This window comes from Anolis sagrei, chromosome 8, assembly GCF_037176765.1.
Source record: "Anolis sagrei isolate rAnoSag1 chromosome 8, rAnoSag1.mat, whole genome shotgun sequence".
NCBI lineage: Eukaryota > Metazoa > Chordata > Lepidosauria > Squamata > Dactyloidae > Anolis > Anolis sagrei.
In genome coordinates this window covers 43,221,169-43,235,453 of record NC_090028.1, presented here as the reverse complement: position 1 = coordinate 43,235,453, position 14,285 = coordinate 43,221,169, and the positions used below count along the sequence as shown (strand labels likewise).

Sequence of the window (14,285 nt, the reverse complement as noted above, 5' to 3'; positions counted from 1 at the left end):
GATTCAAAACGATCTTGACAGATTAGAGAGATGATGGGCCAAAACTAACAAAATGAAGTTCAACAGTGACAAATGCAAGATACTCCACTTTGGCAGGAAAAACGAAATGCAAAGAGACAGAATACCTGGCTCGAGAGCAGTACGTGTGAAAAAGATCTTGGAGTCCTCGTGGACAACAAGTTAAACATGAGCCAACAATGTGATGTGGCGGCAAAAAAGCCAATGGGATGTTGGCCTGCATCAATAAGAGCCTAGTGTCTAGATCTAGGGAAGTCATGCTCCCCATGCTCTATTCCGCTTTGGTTAGACCACACCTGGAATATTGTGTCCAATTCTGGGCACCACAATTCAAGAGAGATATTGACTCTAAGCTGGAATGTGTCCAGAGGAGGGCGACTAAAACGATCAAGAGTCTGGAGAACAAGCCCTATGAGGAGCGGCTTAAGGAGCTGGGCATGTTTAGCCTGAAGAAGAGAAGGCTGAGAGGGGATATGATAGCTATGTATAAATATGTGAGAGGAAGCCACAGGGAGGAGGAGGGAGCAAGCTTCCTTTCTGCTTCCCTGGAGACTAGGACGCAAGGGAACAATGGCTTCAAACTACAAGAGAGGAGATTCCATCTGAACATGAGGAAGAACTTCCTGACTGTGAGAGCCGTTCAGCAGTGGAACTCTCTGCCCCGGAGTGTGGTGGAGGCTCCTTCTTTGGAAGCTTTGAAACAGAGGCTGGATGGCCATCTGTCAGGGGTGATTTGAATGCAATATTCCTGCTTCTTGGCAGAATGGGGTTGGACTGGAGGATGGCCCAGGAGGTCTCTTCCAACTCTTTGATTCTATGATTCTAAGGCCTTTGAATGAAAGGAACACTTTTTGGAAGAGCTCCTTGTGTGAGTGGTAGGTGTAAGTGTGATTTGGAGATTTCTTTGCACCTTGTTCTGCTGTGTAATACAGACGGCACACATCGCAGCCCATGCCAGTCTCTCTCTCTCTCTCCGTTGCGCTCTCAGTCCTCTGGCAAGCCCTCGCCAGCTTATGCTTCACCAGACACTGAAAGACTTCTTTCCACAACTTGTCTGCTCGCATTTGTATGCCTTGGTGCAGAAAACATACAGTCTTGTCCAGTCCCTGTTACAGTTCTAAACTGAAGCCATGGTCGAGGAGCAAGTCAAAAATGTTTTTGCATACACTCCAGTTGCCTTTCTTTGACACATAATGGCATCGACTCATCCTCCGTTATCCCATTTTTTCAACTGCTTTCCTCTGCACTTTCCTTCTTTGTCCTTGGCTTACTTCAGTTGGAGAATAATAATAATAATAATGTATTGTCGAAGGCTTTCATGGCCAGTGATGAAGGGTCTGGAGAACAAGCCCTATGAGGAGCGGCTTAAGGAGCTGGGCATGTTTAGCCTGAAGAAGAGAAGGCTGAGAGGAGTCATGATAGCCATGTATAAATATGTGAGAGGAAGCCACAGGGAGGAGGAGGGAGCAAGCTTCCTTTCTGCTTCCCTGGAGACTAGGACGCAATGGAACAATGGCTTCAAACTACAAGGAAGGAGATTCCACCTGAACATGAGGAAGAACTTCCTGACTGTGAGAGCCGTTCAGCAGTGGAACTCTCTGCCCCGGAGTGTGGTGGAGGCTCCTTCTTTGGAGGCTTTTAAGCAGGGGCTGGATGGCCATCTGTCAGGGGTGATTTGAATGCAATATTCCTGCTTCTTGGCAGAATGGGGTTGCACTGGATGATGACCCAGGAGGATACTATGATTCAAGGTTGCGGGAGCCCTTCTTCCCATTTGTTTTTTTCCCCCATTAACAATTTTTTTTTTGCCATGTTGATCGTACCCTGATGTTGTTTTTGGTTATACGTTTAAAATGTTGGAGATTCTGCCTTGCTCATAATTCATAGGAAGCAGGGCCAAGTTAACAAATTCTTTGGTTGTCCTGTGATGCTGGGGCCCAGGTCAGTGTAGACTCCTTGGCTTGCGCATTCGATGGTTATGACCTAGTTTATCTATTGAGCAGAAATGTCAAAGGGAGCAAATAATTTTAGGCAAAGAATCTGCAAAGACAACATTCCTTCACTGTAAAATTCCTGTTTGCCTCTGAGTGCGTGAAGTGTGCTCATATCCAGCCTTCACTCAGCCATGAAACTCTCCAAGTTGCCTTTGGCCAGTCGGTCTCTCTCGGGCTGACCCTCCCTTCAAGGGTTCTTCTGCTGGGAGGATAAAATGGGGAAGGAAGAGGGGGAGGGAATCATGTATTCTTCCTTGAGCTTTTTGGAGTAAATACAGGGTAGAAATAAATAAAAATGACTGCATGCTTGCTATGGCTAGGTGCATGAGCCAACAAAGTTAAACATGAGCCAGGAATGTGATGTGGCGGCAAAAAAAGCCAATGGGATTTTGGCCTGCATCAAGAGGAGCCTAGTGTCTAGATCTAGGGAAGTCATGCTCCCCATGCTCTATTCCGCCTTGGTTAGACCACACCTGGAATATTGTGTCCAGTTCTGGGCACCACAATTCAAGAGAGATATTGACAAGCTGGAATGTGTCCAGAGGAGAGCGACTAAAATGATAAAAGGTCTGGAGAACAAGCCCTATGAGGAGCGGCTTAACGAGCTGGGCATGTTTAGCCTGAAGAAGAGAAGGCTGAGAGAGGATATGATAGCCATGTATAAATATGTGAGAGGAACCCACAGGGAGGAGGGAGCAAGCTTGTTTTCTGCTTCCCTGGAGACTAGGACGCGGAACAATGGCTTCAAACTACAAGAGAGGAGATTCCATCTGAACATTAGGAAAAATTTCCTGACTGTGAGAGCCGTTCAGCAGTGGAACTCTCTGCCCCGGAGTGTGGTGGAGGCTCCTTCTTTGGAAGCTTTTAAGCAGAGGCTGGATGGCCATCTGTCAGGGGTGATTTGAATGCAATTTTCCTGCTTCTTGGCAGAATGGGGTTGGACTGGATGGCCCAGGAGGTCTCTTCCAACTCTTGGATTCTATGATTCTATGATTCTATGATTCTATGGTGCATACCACGCTCTTGAAAAAAGCATTAGTATTTAATTATATGTTGTGGCTTTCTACACTGCAAAACAATACAAACTATATTTTACAAACATGTATGGTAGTGGGGTGATTGTGGAATCTTTCCCATTATACGGTCGATGTTCAGCCCTTCTGCGTCCCCAGTGGGTCACAGTGCTCGGATGAGCCTTAAAACCGAGCAGGAAGGTAAAACAACAAGAAACGACAACTTTGTCCAAACACCAATTTAATACAGCAGTTTTTCTTAATCTAGCGGTTGAGACCACTGGGGGGGGGGGGGGGTCACAAGGGAGTGTCAGAGGGGTCGCCAAAGACCATCAACGTACACAGTATTTTCTATTGCTCATTGGGGTTCTGTGTGGGAAGTCTGGCCCAATTCTATTGTTGTTGGGGTTCAGAATTCTCTTGGTTTGTGGGTAAACTATAAATCCCAGAACTACAACTCCCAGATGTTCAAGGTCTGTTTTCCCCAAACTCCACCATGGTTCACATCTGGGCATATCGAGTATTCATGTCAAGTTTGGTCCAGATATATCATTGTTTGAGTTCACAGTACTCTCTGCACATAGGTGAACTATAACTCCAAAACTCAAGGTCAATGCCTATCAAACCCTTGCAGTGTTTTCTGTTGGTCATGGGAGCGCTGTGTGCCAAGTTTGGTCCATACTATCATTGGTGGAGTTCAGAATGCCCTTTGATTGTAGGCGAACTATAAATCCCAGCAACCACGACTCCCAAATGACAAAATCAATCCCCTCATTAACCCCACCAGTATTCAAATTTGGGTTTTATCGGGTATTTGTGCCAATAAAACTATAAATCCCAGCAACTACAACTCCCAAATGTCAAGGTCTATTTTCCCAAAACTCCAGCAGTGTTCATATCTGGGCATATTGGATATTTGTGTCAAGTTTGGTCCAGATCTATCATTGTCTGACTCCACAGTGCTCTCTGGGTGTAGGTGAACTACAACACCAAAACTCAAGGTTCATGCTCACCAAACCCTTTCCGTGTTTTCTGTTGGTCATGAGAGTGCTGTGTGCCAAGTTTGGTTCAATTCCAACAAAGGGCCTACAAAGCCCTTTGATTGTAGGTGAACTATAAATCCCAGCAACTACAACTCCCAAATGTCAAGGTCTATTTTCCCAAAACTGCAGCAGTGTTCACATCTGGGCATATTGGATATTTGTGCCAAGTTCGATCCAGGTCCACCATTGTTTGAGTCCACAGTGCTCTCTGTAGGTGAACTACAACTCCCAAACTCAAGGTCAATGCCTACCAAACCCTTCCAGTGTTTTCTGTTGGTCATGGGAGTTCTGTGTGCCAGGTTTGGTCTATTCCATCATTGGTGGAGTTCAGAATGCTCTTTGATTGTAGACGAACTATAAATCCCAGCAACCACGACTCCCAAATGACAAAATCAACCCCCCCCCCCAACCCCACCAGTATTCAAATTTGGGCGTATTGGGTATTTGTGCTAAATTAGGTCCAGTAAATGAAAATACTTCCTGCATATCAGGTATTTACATGATGATTCATAACAGGAGCAAAATTACAGTTGTGAAGTAGCAATGAATATAATTTTAGGGTTGGGGTCAGGGGCGGCTCAACCCATTACGCAAAGTAAGCATTTGCAGTATAATTGATTTTGCCCAGGGGCAAAATTGGGGCGCTCTTGGGAGGAAATAGACCTTGACATATGCGAGTTTTAGTTACTGGGATGTATAGTTCACCTACAATCAAAGAGCACTCTGAACTCCACCAATGATGGAATTGAACCAAATATGACACACACAACTCCCACGACGAACAGAAAATATATATCAGGGATTGGTTTTGGGGGGGGGGGGGGCGCACCAAAATACGGTTTGCTTACCGTTGAAATTTACCTAGGGCTGCCTCTGGTTGGGGGTCAACACAACAGGAGGAACTGTATTAAGGGGTCGCGGCATTAGGAAGGTTGAGAATTACTGTAATACATTGTCGAAGGCTTTCATGGCCGGAATCACTGGGTTGTTATAGGTTTTTCCGAGCTATATGGCCATGTTCTGGAGGCAATTTTTCTCCTGACGCTTCGCCTGCATCCATGGCAAGCATAGATGACCTCACTACCTCTGAGGATGCTTGCCATAGATGCAGGCGAAACGTCAGGAGAAAAATTGCCTCCAGAACATGGCCATATAGCCCGGAAAAACCTACAACAACCTACTGTAATCCAGTTTGCAAAGTTCCATAGATTGTGCACCTTGCAACGAATCTGCCTCTCCTTGCTTCCTCCTTTCTTCCCAGTATTTGTGGCGCTCGCACTCCTTCTCTGTCCTGTTCTGCATCCTCTTTCTGGCCAGAAGCAAGTAGAGTGGATTAAACTTCCCTTATTCTCTCTCCCTAAGTCGGTGAGAAAGAATAATCCCTTCGTTTCACCTTGTTCTTGGAACAGCCCCTTTAGCTAAAATTTATATCTTAATTTCCTAATGGAAAAGTATTATCTTTCTCACTCCCATTCTCTCTCCGAATTGTTAGCTAACTGTAAGCAAACGGGGTTGGGATTTATTGCACAAAGTTATATCCTCAGGTTTAAGGTCTTGGTCTGGAAACTTTTGAAGTTAGGAAGATGCTGAACTGGCCATTCTAGCACTTTGGAGAGAGACCACTAAGGCTCCATTCATTTAAGAGTGTTTTGGTTGCTTGCTTGCCTGCTTCAAGTCACTTCTGGTCGCTTCTGGAGTGAGAGAATCAGCCGTCTACGAAGATGTTGCCCAGGGGACACCCAGATATCTTGCAATCCTGCGAGGAGGCTTCTCTCATATCCCCCACTGACATGAATCCTACTGGAGCATTGCAGCGCACCCAAATACTTGGGAGGAGTTACTCTGGACCGTGCTCTGACCTCCAAGAAGCACTGCCTGAACATCAAGCAAAAAGTGGGCGCTAGAAACAATATCATACAAAAGCTGACTGGCACAACCTGGGGATCACAACCAGACACAGTGAAGACATCTGCCCTTGCGCTATGCTACACTGCTGCTGAGTATGCATGCCCAGTGTGGAACACATCTCACCACGCTCAAACAGTGGATGTGGCTCTTCATGAGACATGCCTCATTACCACAGGGTGCCTGCGCCCTACACCACTGGGGAAATTACACTGCTTAGCCGGTATTGCACCACCTGACATCCGCCGGGAAGTAGCAACCAATAGTGAAAGGACCAAGGTGGTGACATCTCCAGCTCATCCCCTGTTTGGGTATCAGCCAGCACGTCAACGACTTAAATCTAAAAATAGTTTTCTAAGATCTACAGAGACACTCGCTGGAACACCCCAGCAAGCGAGAGTCCAAAAGTGGCAGGCTCAAACCCAGCACGTCAATCCGTGGGTGATACCAAAGGAGAGACTCCCTCCTGGGCACACAGAAGACTGGGCAACTTGGAAGGCACTGAACAGACTGAGCTCGGGCACCACGAGATAGCAGAGCCAACCTCAAGAAATGGGGCTACAAAGTGGAATCCACGACATGCGAGTGCGAAGAAGAGCCAACCACTGCAAGGAATCAGGAAACATGAATCCAAGGCATAAATATAAAAGCATAAAACCCAAGAATCAAAACCATGAAACAAAGGCACTTAAAACATGAATTTTCCAAGCAAAGCTTCCATGAATCAAGGATGAGATCTTGACTTGATTCCAAATGATGCTTCATCTGACTACATATCCTGTACTTGAGACTTTTATCTCCTTGTTAGCTATGTTTCTAATGCTCAGAAATTGGTTTTGCTTTATCTGAGAATGTCTTATCTTTTTCTCTTGGAGCCTGGCAGAACGCCGAAGCCACTGTTCGGCTCTCCTATTTTGACTGATTTCCTCTCATCTATCTATTTGCTCATTAATTTCTGCAGCTGGGCCAAGTGCCGAGCTGCTTTCATGTTCCACATCATGGGAACTCTCTGGTAACAATTCAGAAAGCACACCATCATCCCCACACCCCTCAGGGACATTCTCATGGGAAATTACACTTTGAACAGGGATCTCCTGGCCATTCTCTGCATCAAGATCACTGACCAAACCATTGCCGTCTTGAAACTCATCTTGAAACCCATTGACATCACTCCCCACATCCAAAGCACCCTGATCCTGGAACACAACCACAGGCTGAGCTCCAACATAAATCTTCACTATGTTAGTACAAGGAAAAAGTATGATGTTCCTATGCGTGTAACGTTGAAGTCAATACGGACTTTAGGAGGGTCTCCCCAGTAAGAGAGACCCCCTGGGACCGCACCAAAGAGGGTCTATGACCATGGCGAGCCATCAGAGAAGCCTGATTCCAGCAATTTTATTAATATTAATAATTGAAATGAGACTCTTGCCAAGGCGAAGAAGAGGCATTGAGGTTTAATGAGCGATTCAGCTGAGTCGGATGCAAATGCGAGGATAGCTCACCCACAAGCATACCAGTATATTGATCATAGGCATATTTATAGCAAATTCAAAGTTGCAGAGTTCAAACTCCCCGCCCCGGCTTCCCTGTTGTTCCCTGCCCCCAGTGCCTCTGGACCAGTCAGGAAGCTCCAGTCGTCCGTAGGAACCAATGGGGAGACCTCTGCCACCTGGTGGCGACAGCCAATCAGGAGAGATGGAGGCGGGATGAGGGAGCACAAAGGAATCTGGGAAAGGAAATGCCATGTGGCCGGCGAGACAAAGGGGAAATCTCAAGCCAGCCTGATCTATCAACATGTGGAGACTGGGGTGATTGTTTCTTGGTGGAGATAGCTGAATTAATCAGAGCGAAGGCAAAAGGTTTTTCAAGGACCTTTTTGTCCTTCAGGAGGAAATATGGTTAAGATTTTTGCCAAAGGGGCCAGCTGAGGGCTGGGCAATTCCTCCGAGGGCCACCAGCTGCCCAGGCTATTGTTCATGCAAAAGGAAGTTGTGGGGGGAAAAAATCCTGGAATGTTTGGGGCTTTGTAGTCCCTTTGGTGGAGTTTCTTCATGTATATAGGGGAAACAAAGGTCAGAAGAAAAGGGGAAAGGCTTCTGCCACACAAAGAAACCAGAAAACACATTTCCTATATCTAAAGTTCATAAAAGGCAAGATTTCATAAGGTTTGTCCATGTGGGGGGAAAGAGTGTCCATAGGGGATGGCTAAAACACAAGGGTGTTGCACAAAGGTCCTGGCAGGAGTTCTTGAGTGGTCCAAATAGACCTGGTGTCTCTGGAAACAAACTTTGCTCCCCGTCCTTGGAGAACCACAGCTCCCGAGAGAGGCAGAGACCCCAAGGTCTAGCTATTCCCAAAGTTTCATGCGGTCCTCATTGTTGTTAAGGCCTTGGCAAATTGACCAAGACTTAACCTCTATTGTGCAGTCTGGTACCTTTGTCCTTTGCAGAACTATAAGTCACCATCCTTTTTTGGGGGGGGGGCATGCTCGACGTCAACGTAATGCTTCATTTTACGATTTGCATGTGTGGCTTCCTCTGCAACCACAGGTGTGTTGTGAATGCTGAAAGACGCAACCGCTTTTGTTCTACAAGCACTACTTATTTTTAGGTAGGACACAAAGTACTTAAGCGCTGTAAAAGGTTAAGACTTTGGAGTCTATACTAAGAAACTTAAACTTGGAAGAGTTAATCGCTTCACCAGGGAATTTTCCTTTCCAGAATCCACTTACAAGTTGTTTATAGGCGACGGATTATGACCGTGCACGCGAAACTACAACTACCTTGTTGTGAGACGTTCCAATAAGACTATGCGATGCCTGATGGATAAACAAAAGGTTAAGAGAGACCGACCATATGCAAAGCGAGCAAAATTGGCCAAGATGATCTCTTCCCAAGTAGAGATGAAAAGCAAGTCTGGACCGTTCCATGGTCTGCCTTGGAAGGTGCTTCAGGGATATTATAGCTCGGAAAGAAGATTATACTGTTTACGAGATCAGTGTGTGTGACAAAGGGTTATATTTAGAGGGCTCAGCGTACTTAATTGTTCCGATAATGTGGTGTTCTTTTAAGTGTGCCGAGAGTGCTCTCTCTGTATAGTATGTCAGAAAGCACACCTGGTTGAAATCTTGAACGCAGCCACCATTTTGAACCTTTTCGTTTTGAGCATTTCTGGAAATGGCAAGCGCTGAGCTGCTGAACTTGCTGACTGAAAGGTTGGCAGTTTGAATGCGGGGAGTGGGGTGAGCTCCTGCTCTTAGCACCAGCTTCTGGCAAACCTAGAAGTTCGAAAACATGCAAATGGGAGTAGATGAATAGGTACCGCTTCGGCGGGAAGGTAATGGTGCTCCATATAATAATAATAATAATAATAATAATAATAATAATACTGCGGGGAGTGGGGTGAGCTCCCGCTCTTAGCACCAGCTTTAATAATACTGCGGGGACCAACAACCAACAAGCCATTTGAACCAATGCCATCAAAGCCAGAATTGAAAAGTCGACAACAGATCTCAAATGTGGACTCTGCAAGGAAGCAGATTAAACAATAGATCACATCCTCAGCTGCTGCAAGAAAATTGCGCAGACAGACTACAGGGACCTCTTGACCAGGAGCCAACTTGACCAGGGACCAATTTGACCAGGAACTCCTTTGTCTAGGGACCTTTTGAACAGGGACCAATTTGACTAGAGACCACTTTGACCAGGGACCAACTGACCAGGGACCAACTGACCAGGGACCACTTTGACCAGAGACCACTTTGACCAGGGACCAACTGACCAGGGACCACTTTGACCAGGGACCAATTTGACCAGGGATCACGTGACCAGGGACCCCTTGACCAGGGACCACTTTGACCAGAGACTACTTTGACCAGAGGCCACATGACCAGAGACCAATTTGACCAGGGACCACTTGACCAGGGACCACTTTGACAAGGGACCACTTGACCAGAGACTGCTTTGACCAGAGACCGCTTTGACCAGGGACCACTCTCCAACATTAATACTAAAAGAGTTACGAATCAGTTTTTGGTCAACTTTGGATTTGGTTTGGTTATTTGGGGTGCTGATTTGGAAAATGGCATTGGATAGACCACATCAGCCCTAGTTTCTGATACAGAACATATGCCATCCAGTAGTCCCCATCTCCTCGCCCACATAAAACCATATTTAATAATCTAGAGCTGATGTGGTCTATCCAATGGAATTTTCTGAATCAGCACCCAAAAAACCCCTATTTACTAGCACTAAAAATGAAGATACCAAGGTGCCACTACTTCCACGCACCACATGGAAGGGCTCTGCTGAGGGGAAGGGAGGAAGAGGAGAAGCAGGAGGCTTGTTGTTGGGAACCATTCATCTAAATCCTTATGAAGGTAGAAAAGCAAGAGCATGAAACGGTTCTGGCCCAACTTACCTGTCCGAATGCATCTCCCCTTATGAACCTGCTAAGACTTTAAGATCCTCTGGGGAGGCCCTGCTCTCGATCCCGCTTGTATCACAAACACATTTGGCGGGGACGAGAGACAGGGCCTTCTCAGTGGTGGCCCCTCGCCCTGCCTAGGGACATTAGATCGGCCTCCTCCCTCTTAACATTCCGGAAAAGAGTCAAGACCTGGCTGTTTGAGCAAGCATTTGAAAACACAACGTAAAGGACATAGGAACTTGGAACGACTGGACTACGAGATGGATAATGTTTTCAATTAGGAGATGCAAATGGCTTATGTTTTATTACTTTTGTTTGGTTTTACACTATGTATTAATGTTTTATGATGTTCTGGGCATCGAATTGTTGACTCTGTAAATCACCCTGAGGTTCCTGAGGGCTGAGAAGGGCGGTCTACAAATTTAGTAGATAAATAAATAAATGGGTTGGTACTGGGCTCGGCAGTTCATTTACACCTTTTGATGCCTCCAAAGAGCTATTTGCTAGCACTAAGATTTCTTTCCCTTTATTACCCTGCAGGAGCGGATTGGTACGTCGTGCACTTGGAACTTACCGTGACGGACGTCAACGACAATGTCCCGGAATGGGCCATGCAACCCTTTCCCTACTTGGCCACCGTGTCACCAAATGCCTCGGCCGGCAGCAAAGTGTACAAGCTCTTGGCGGAGGATCAGGATGAAGACGAAAACGGGGCTGTTGAGTATTTCCTTGTGGGAGGTAAATACAATACCATTCCCAATAGACAAAATATTGAATTGAAAATAAAATGAGAGTTACATTAATGACTAACAGTCCCCTGCCAGGTGTTGCTGTGGCCCAGTCTGGTGATCTGGAAAATAAAGTAAATAGAAAGTGCTGGTTTCTAATATATGTAATATATGTAATGTCTTTCTGCTTGTGAGTAAACAGTGTTTCTTGCTGTTTCTTTGTCAGTGTTGATGTGGAGAGTGTCTGATTTGCCTACTCTGGAACATGCAACATAGCATTGTCCTTCTTTAGGGGTCCCTTTAATCATAGAATCCTAGAATCCAAGAGTTGGAAGAGACCTCCTGGGCCATCATCCACTCCAACCCCATTCTGCCAAGAAGCAGGAATATTGCATTCAAATAACCCCTGACAGATGGCCATCCAGCCTCTATTTAAAAGCTTCCAAAGAAGGAGCCTCCACCACACTCTGGGGCAGAGAGTTCCACTGCTGAACGGCTCTCACAGTCAGTAAGTTCTTCCTCATGTTCAGATGGAATCTCCTCTCTTGTAGTTTGAAGCCATTGTGCCATTGCGTCCTAGTCTCCAGCGAAGCAGAAAGGAAGCTTGCTCCCTCCTCCCTATGAGTTCCTCTCACATATTTATACATGGCTATCATATCTCCTCTCAGCCTTCTCTTCTTCAGGCTAAACATGCCCAGCTCCTTAAGCCGCTCCTCATAGGACTTGTTCTCCAGACCCTTGACCATTTTAGTCGCCCTCCTCTGGACACATTCCAGCTTGTCAATATCTCTCTTGAATTGTGGTGCCTAGAATTGGACACAATATTCCAGATGTGGTCTAACCATAGCAGAATAGAGGGGTAGCATTACTTCCCTGGACCTACACACTAGGCTCCTCTTGATGCAGGCCAAAATCCCATTGGCTTTTTTTGCCGCCACATCACATTCCTGGCTTATGTTTAACTTGTTGTCCACGAGGACTCCAAGATTTTTTTCACATGTACTGCTCTCATGCCTTTCTGCTTGTGGGTAAACAGTATTTCTTGCTGTTTCTTTGTCAGTGTTAGTAATGAGAAAGTGTTGATTTCTTATATATGTAATTTCTTTTATGCTTATGGGTAAACAGTATTTCTTCCTGTTTCTTTGTCAGTATTGATGTGGAGATTGTCTAGTTTGCCTACTCTGGAACATGCAATGTATCATTGTCCATCTTCAGGGGTCCCTTTCAAATCTATGATACTATATCTCTCTCTGTGTTAATCATATCTATCTATATCTATGGCTGGATGGCTCTCTTATCAAGAAGGCTTTGGTTATGTTTTCTTGCCCTGGTGAAGGGAGTTGGACTGGATGACATTAAATATTTTCTGTTAGTCATGGGGTTCTGTGTGGGAAGTTTGACCCAATTCTGTCATTGGTGGGGTTCAGAATGCTCTTTGATTGTAGGTGAACTATAAATCCCAGTAACTACAACTCCCAAATGCCAAGGTCTATTTCCCCCAAACTCCATCTGTGTTCATATTTGGGCGTATGGAATATTCGTGCCAAGTTTGGTCCAGATCCATCATTGTTTGAATCCACAGTGCTCTCTGGATGTGCGTGAACTATAATTCCCAAACTCAAGGTCAATGTCCACCAAACCCTTCCAGTTTTTTCTGTTGGTCATGGGAGCCCTGTGTGCTAAGTTTGGCCAAATTCCATCATTGGTGGAGTTCAGAATGCTCTTTGATTGTAGGTGAACTATAAATCCCAGCAACTACAACTCCCAAATACCAAGGTCTATTTCCCCCAAACTCCATCTGTGTTCATATTTGGGCATATGGAATATTCGTGCCAAGTTTGGCCCAAATTCATCATTGTTTGAGTCCACAGTGTTCTCTGGATGTAGGTGAACTACAACTCCCAAACTCAAGGTCAATGCCCACCATGGAACCATAGAATCAAAGAGTTGGAAGAGACCTCATGGGCCATCCAGTCCAACCCCCTGCCAAGAAGCAGGAATATTGCACCAAACGCTGCTAGTGTTTTCTGTTGGTCGTGGGAGTCCTGTGTGCCAAGTTTAGTTCAATTTCATCATTGGTGGAGTTCAGAATGCTCTTTGATTGTAGGTGAACTATAAATCCCAGCAACTACAACTCTCAAATGACAAAATCATAATTTTTGGAGTGATGGTCACTCCTTGTGTTGTGAGATGTTTTGTTGCCAAATTTGGTGTGATTTCGTTCATTGGTTCTTTTGTTTTTAAGGTACTCATTATGCACAGAACATTTATATATAGAGAGACCAGAGTTCTGTGTCCTTGTAGTAGGTTTTCCTCCACTTCTCCTCATATAATGTGTCCAGAGGAGGGCGACTAAAATGATCAAGAGTCTGGAGAACAAGCCCTATGAGGAGCGGCTTGGGGAACTGGGCATGTTTAGCCTGAAGAAGAGAAGGCTGAGAGGAGATATGATAACCATGTATAAATATGTGAGAGGAAGCCACAGGGAGGAGGGAGCAAGCTTGTTTTCTGCTTCCTTGGAGACTAGGACGCAATGGGACAACGGCTTCAAACTACAAGAGAGGAGATTCCATCTGAACATGAGGAAGAACTTCCTGACTGTGAGAGCCGTTCAGCAGTGGAACTCTCTGCCCCGGAGTGTGGTGGAGGCTCCTTCTTTGGAAGCTTTTAAGCAGAGGCTGGATGGCCATCTGTCAGGGGTGATTTGAATGCAATATTCCTGCTTCTTGGCAGAAGGGGGTTGGACTGGATGGCCCAGGAGGTCTCTTCCAACTCTAGGATTCTATGATTCTATAATCATTAAGCTTTGGGAAGGAGAACATTTGCATAGGGCTCTGATTTTACTTATAAGCAAATGAGAATTTACCCAGTTTTTACTTTCTGATGCAACATATGAAACTCTTTGCAATTCTTACTGGACATTTTGGGAATTGCTCTCCAGAATGTATTTGTTAAATACCGGCGACTATTGACCATTTGATTACTTTTATACTGTTTATACTGTTTTATACTGTTTAATGCTATACTGTTATTTAAACTGTATATTTATGTTTTGGTTATGGGCACCATGAGGTGCCGTTTTGTTAGCCGCCCTGAGTCCCTCTGCGGAGGTCAAGATAGGACGGGTTACAAATGTTCGAAATAATAATAATA

General features: G+C 45.4%; 1 protein-coding gene across 1 annotated transcript in view; it reads left to right on the top strand.

Moving 5' to 3' along the window:
• LOC132783217 (neural-cadherin-like) overlaps positions 1-14,285 on the top strand; it is a 195,624-nt gene that overhangs the window by 40,590 nt on the left and 140,749 nt on the right. The window contains exon 2 of the mRNA XM_060788311.2: positions 10,945-11,142. Within this exon, the coding sequence (XP_060644294.2) occupies positions 10,945-11,142 (198 nt within the window). The remainder of the gene's footprint in view (positions 1-10,944; positions 11,143-14,285) is intronic.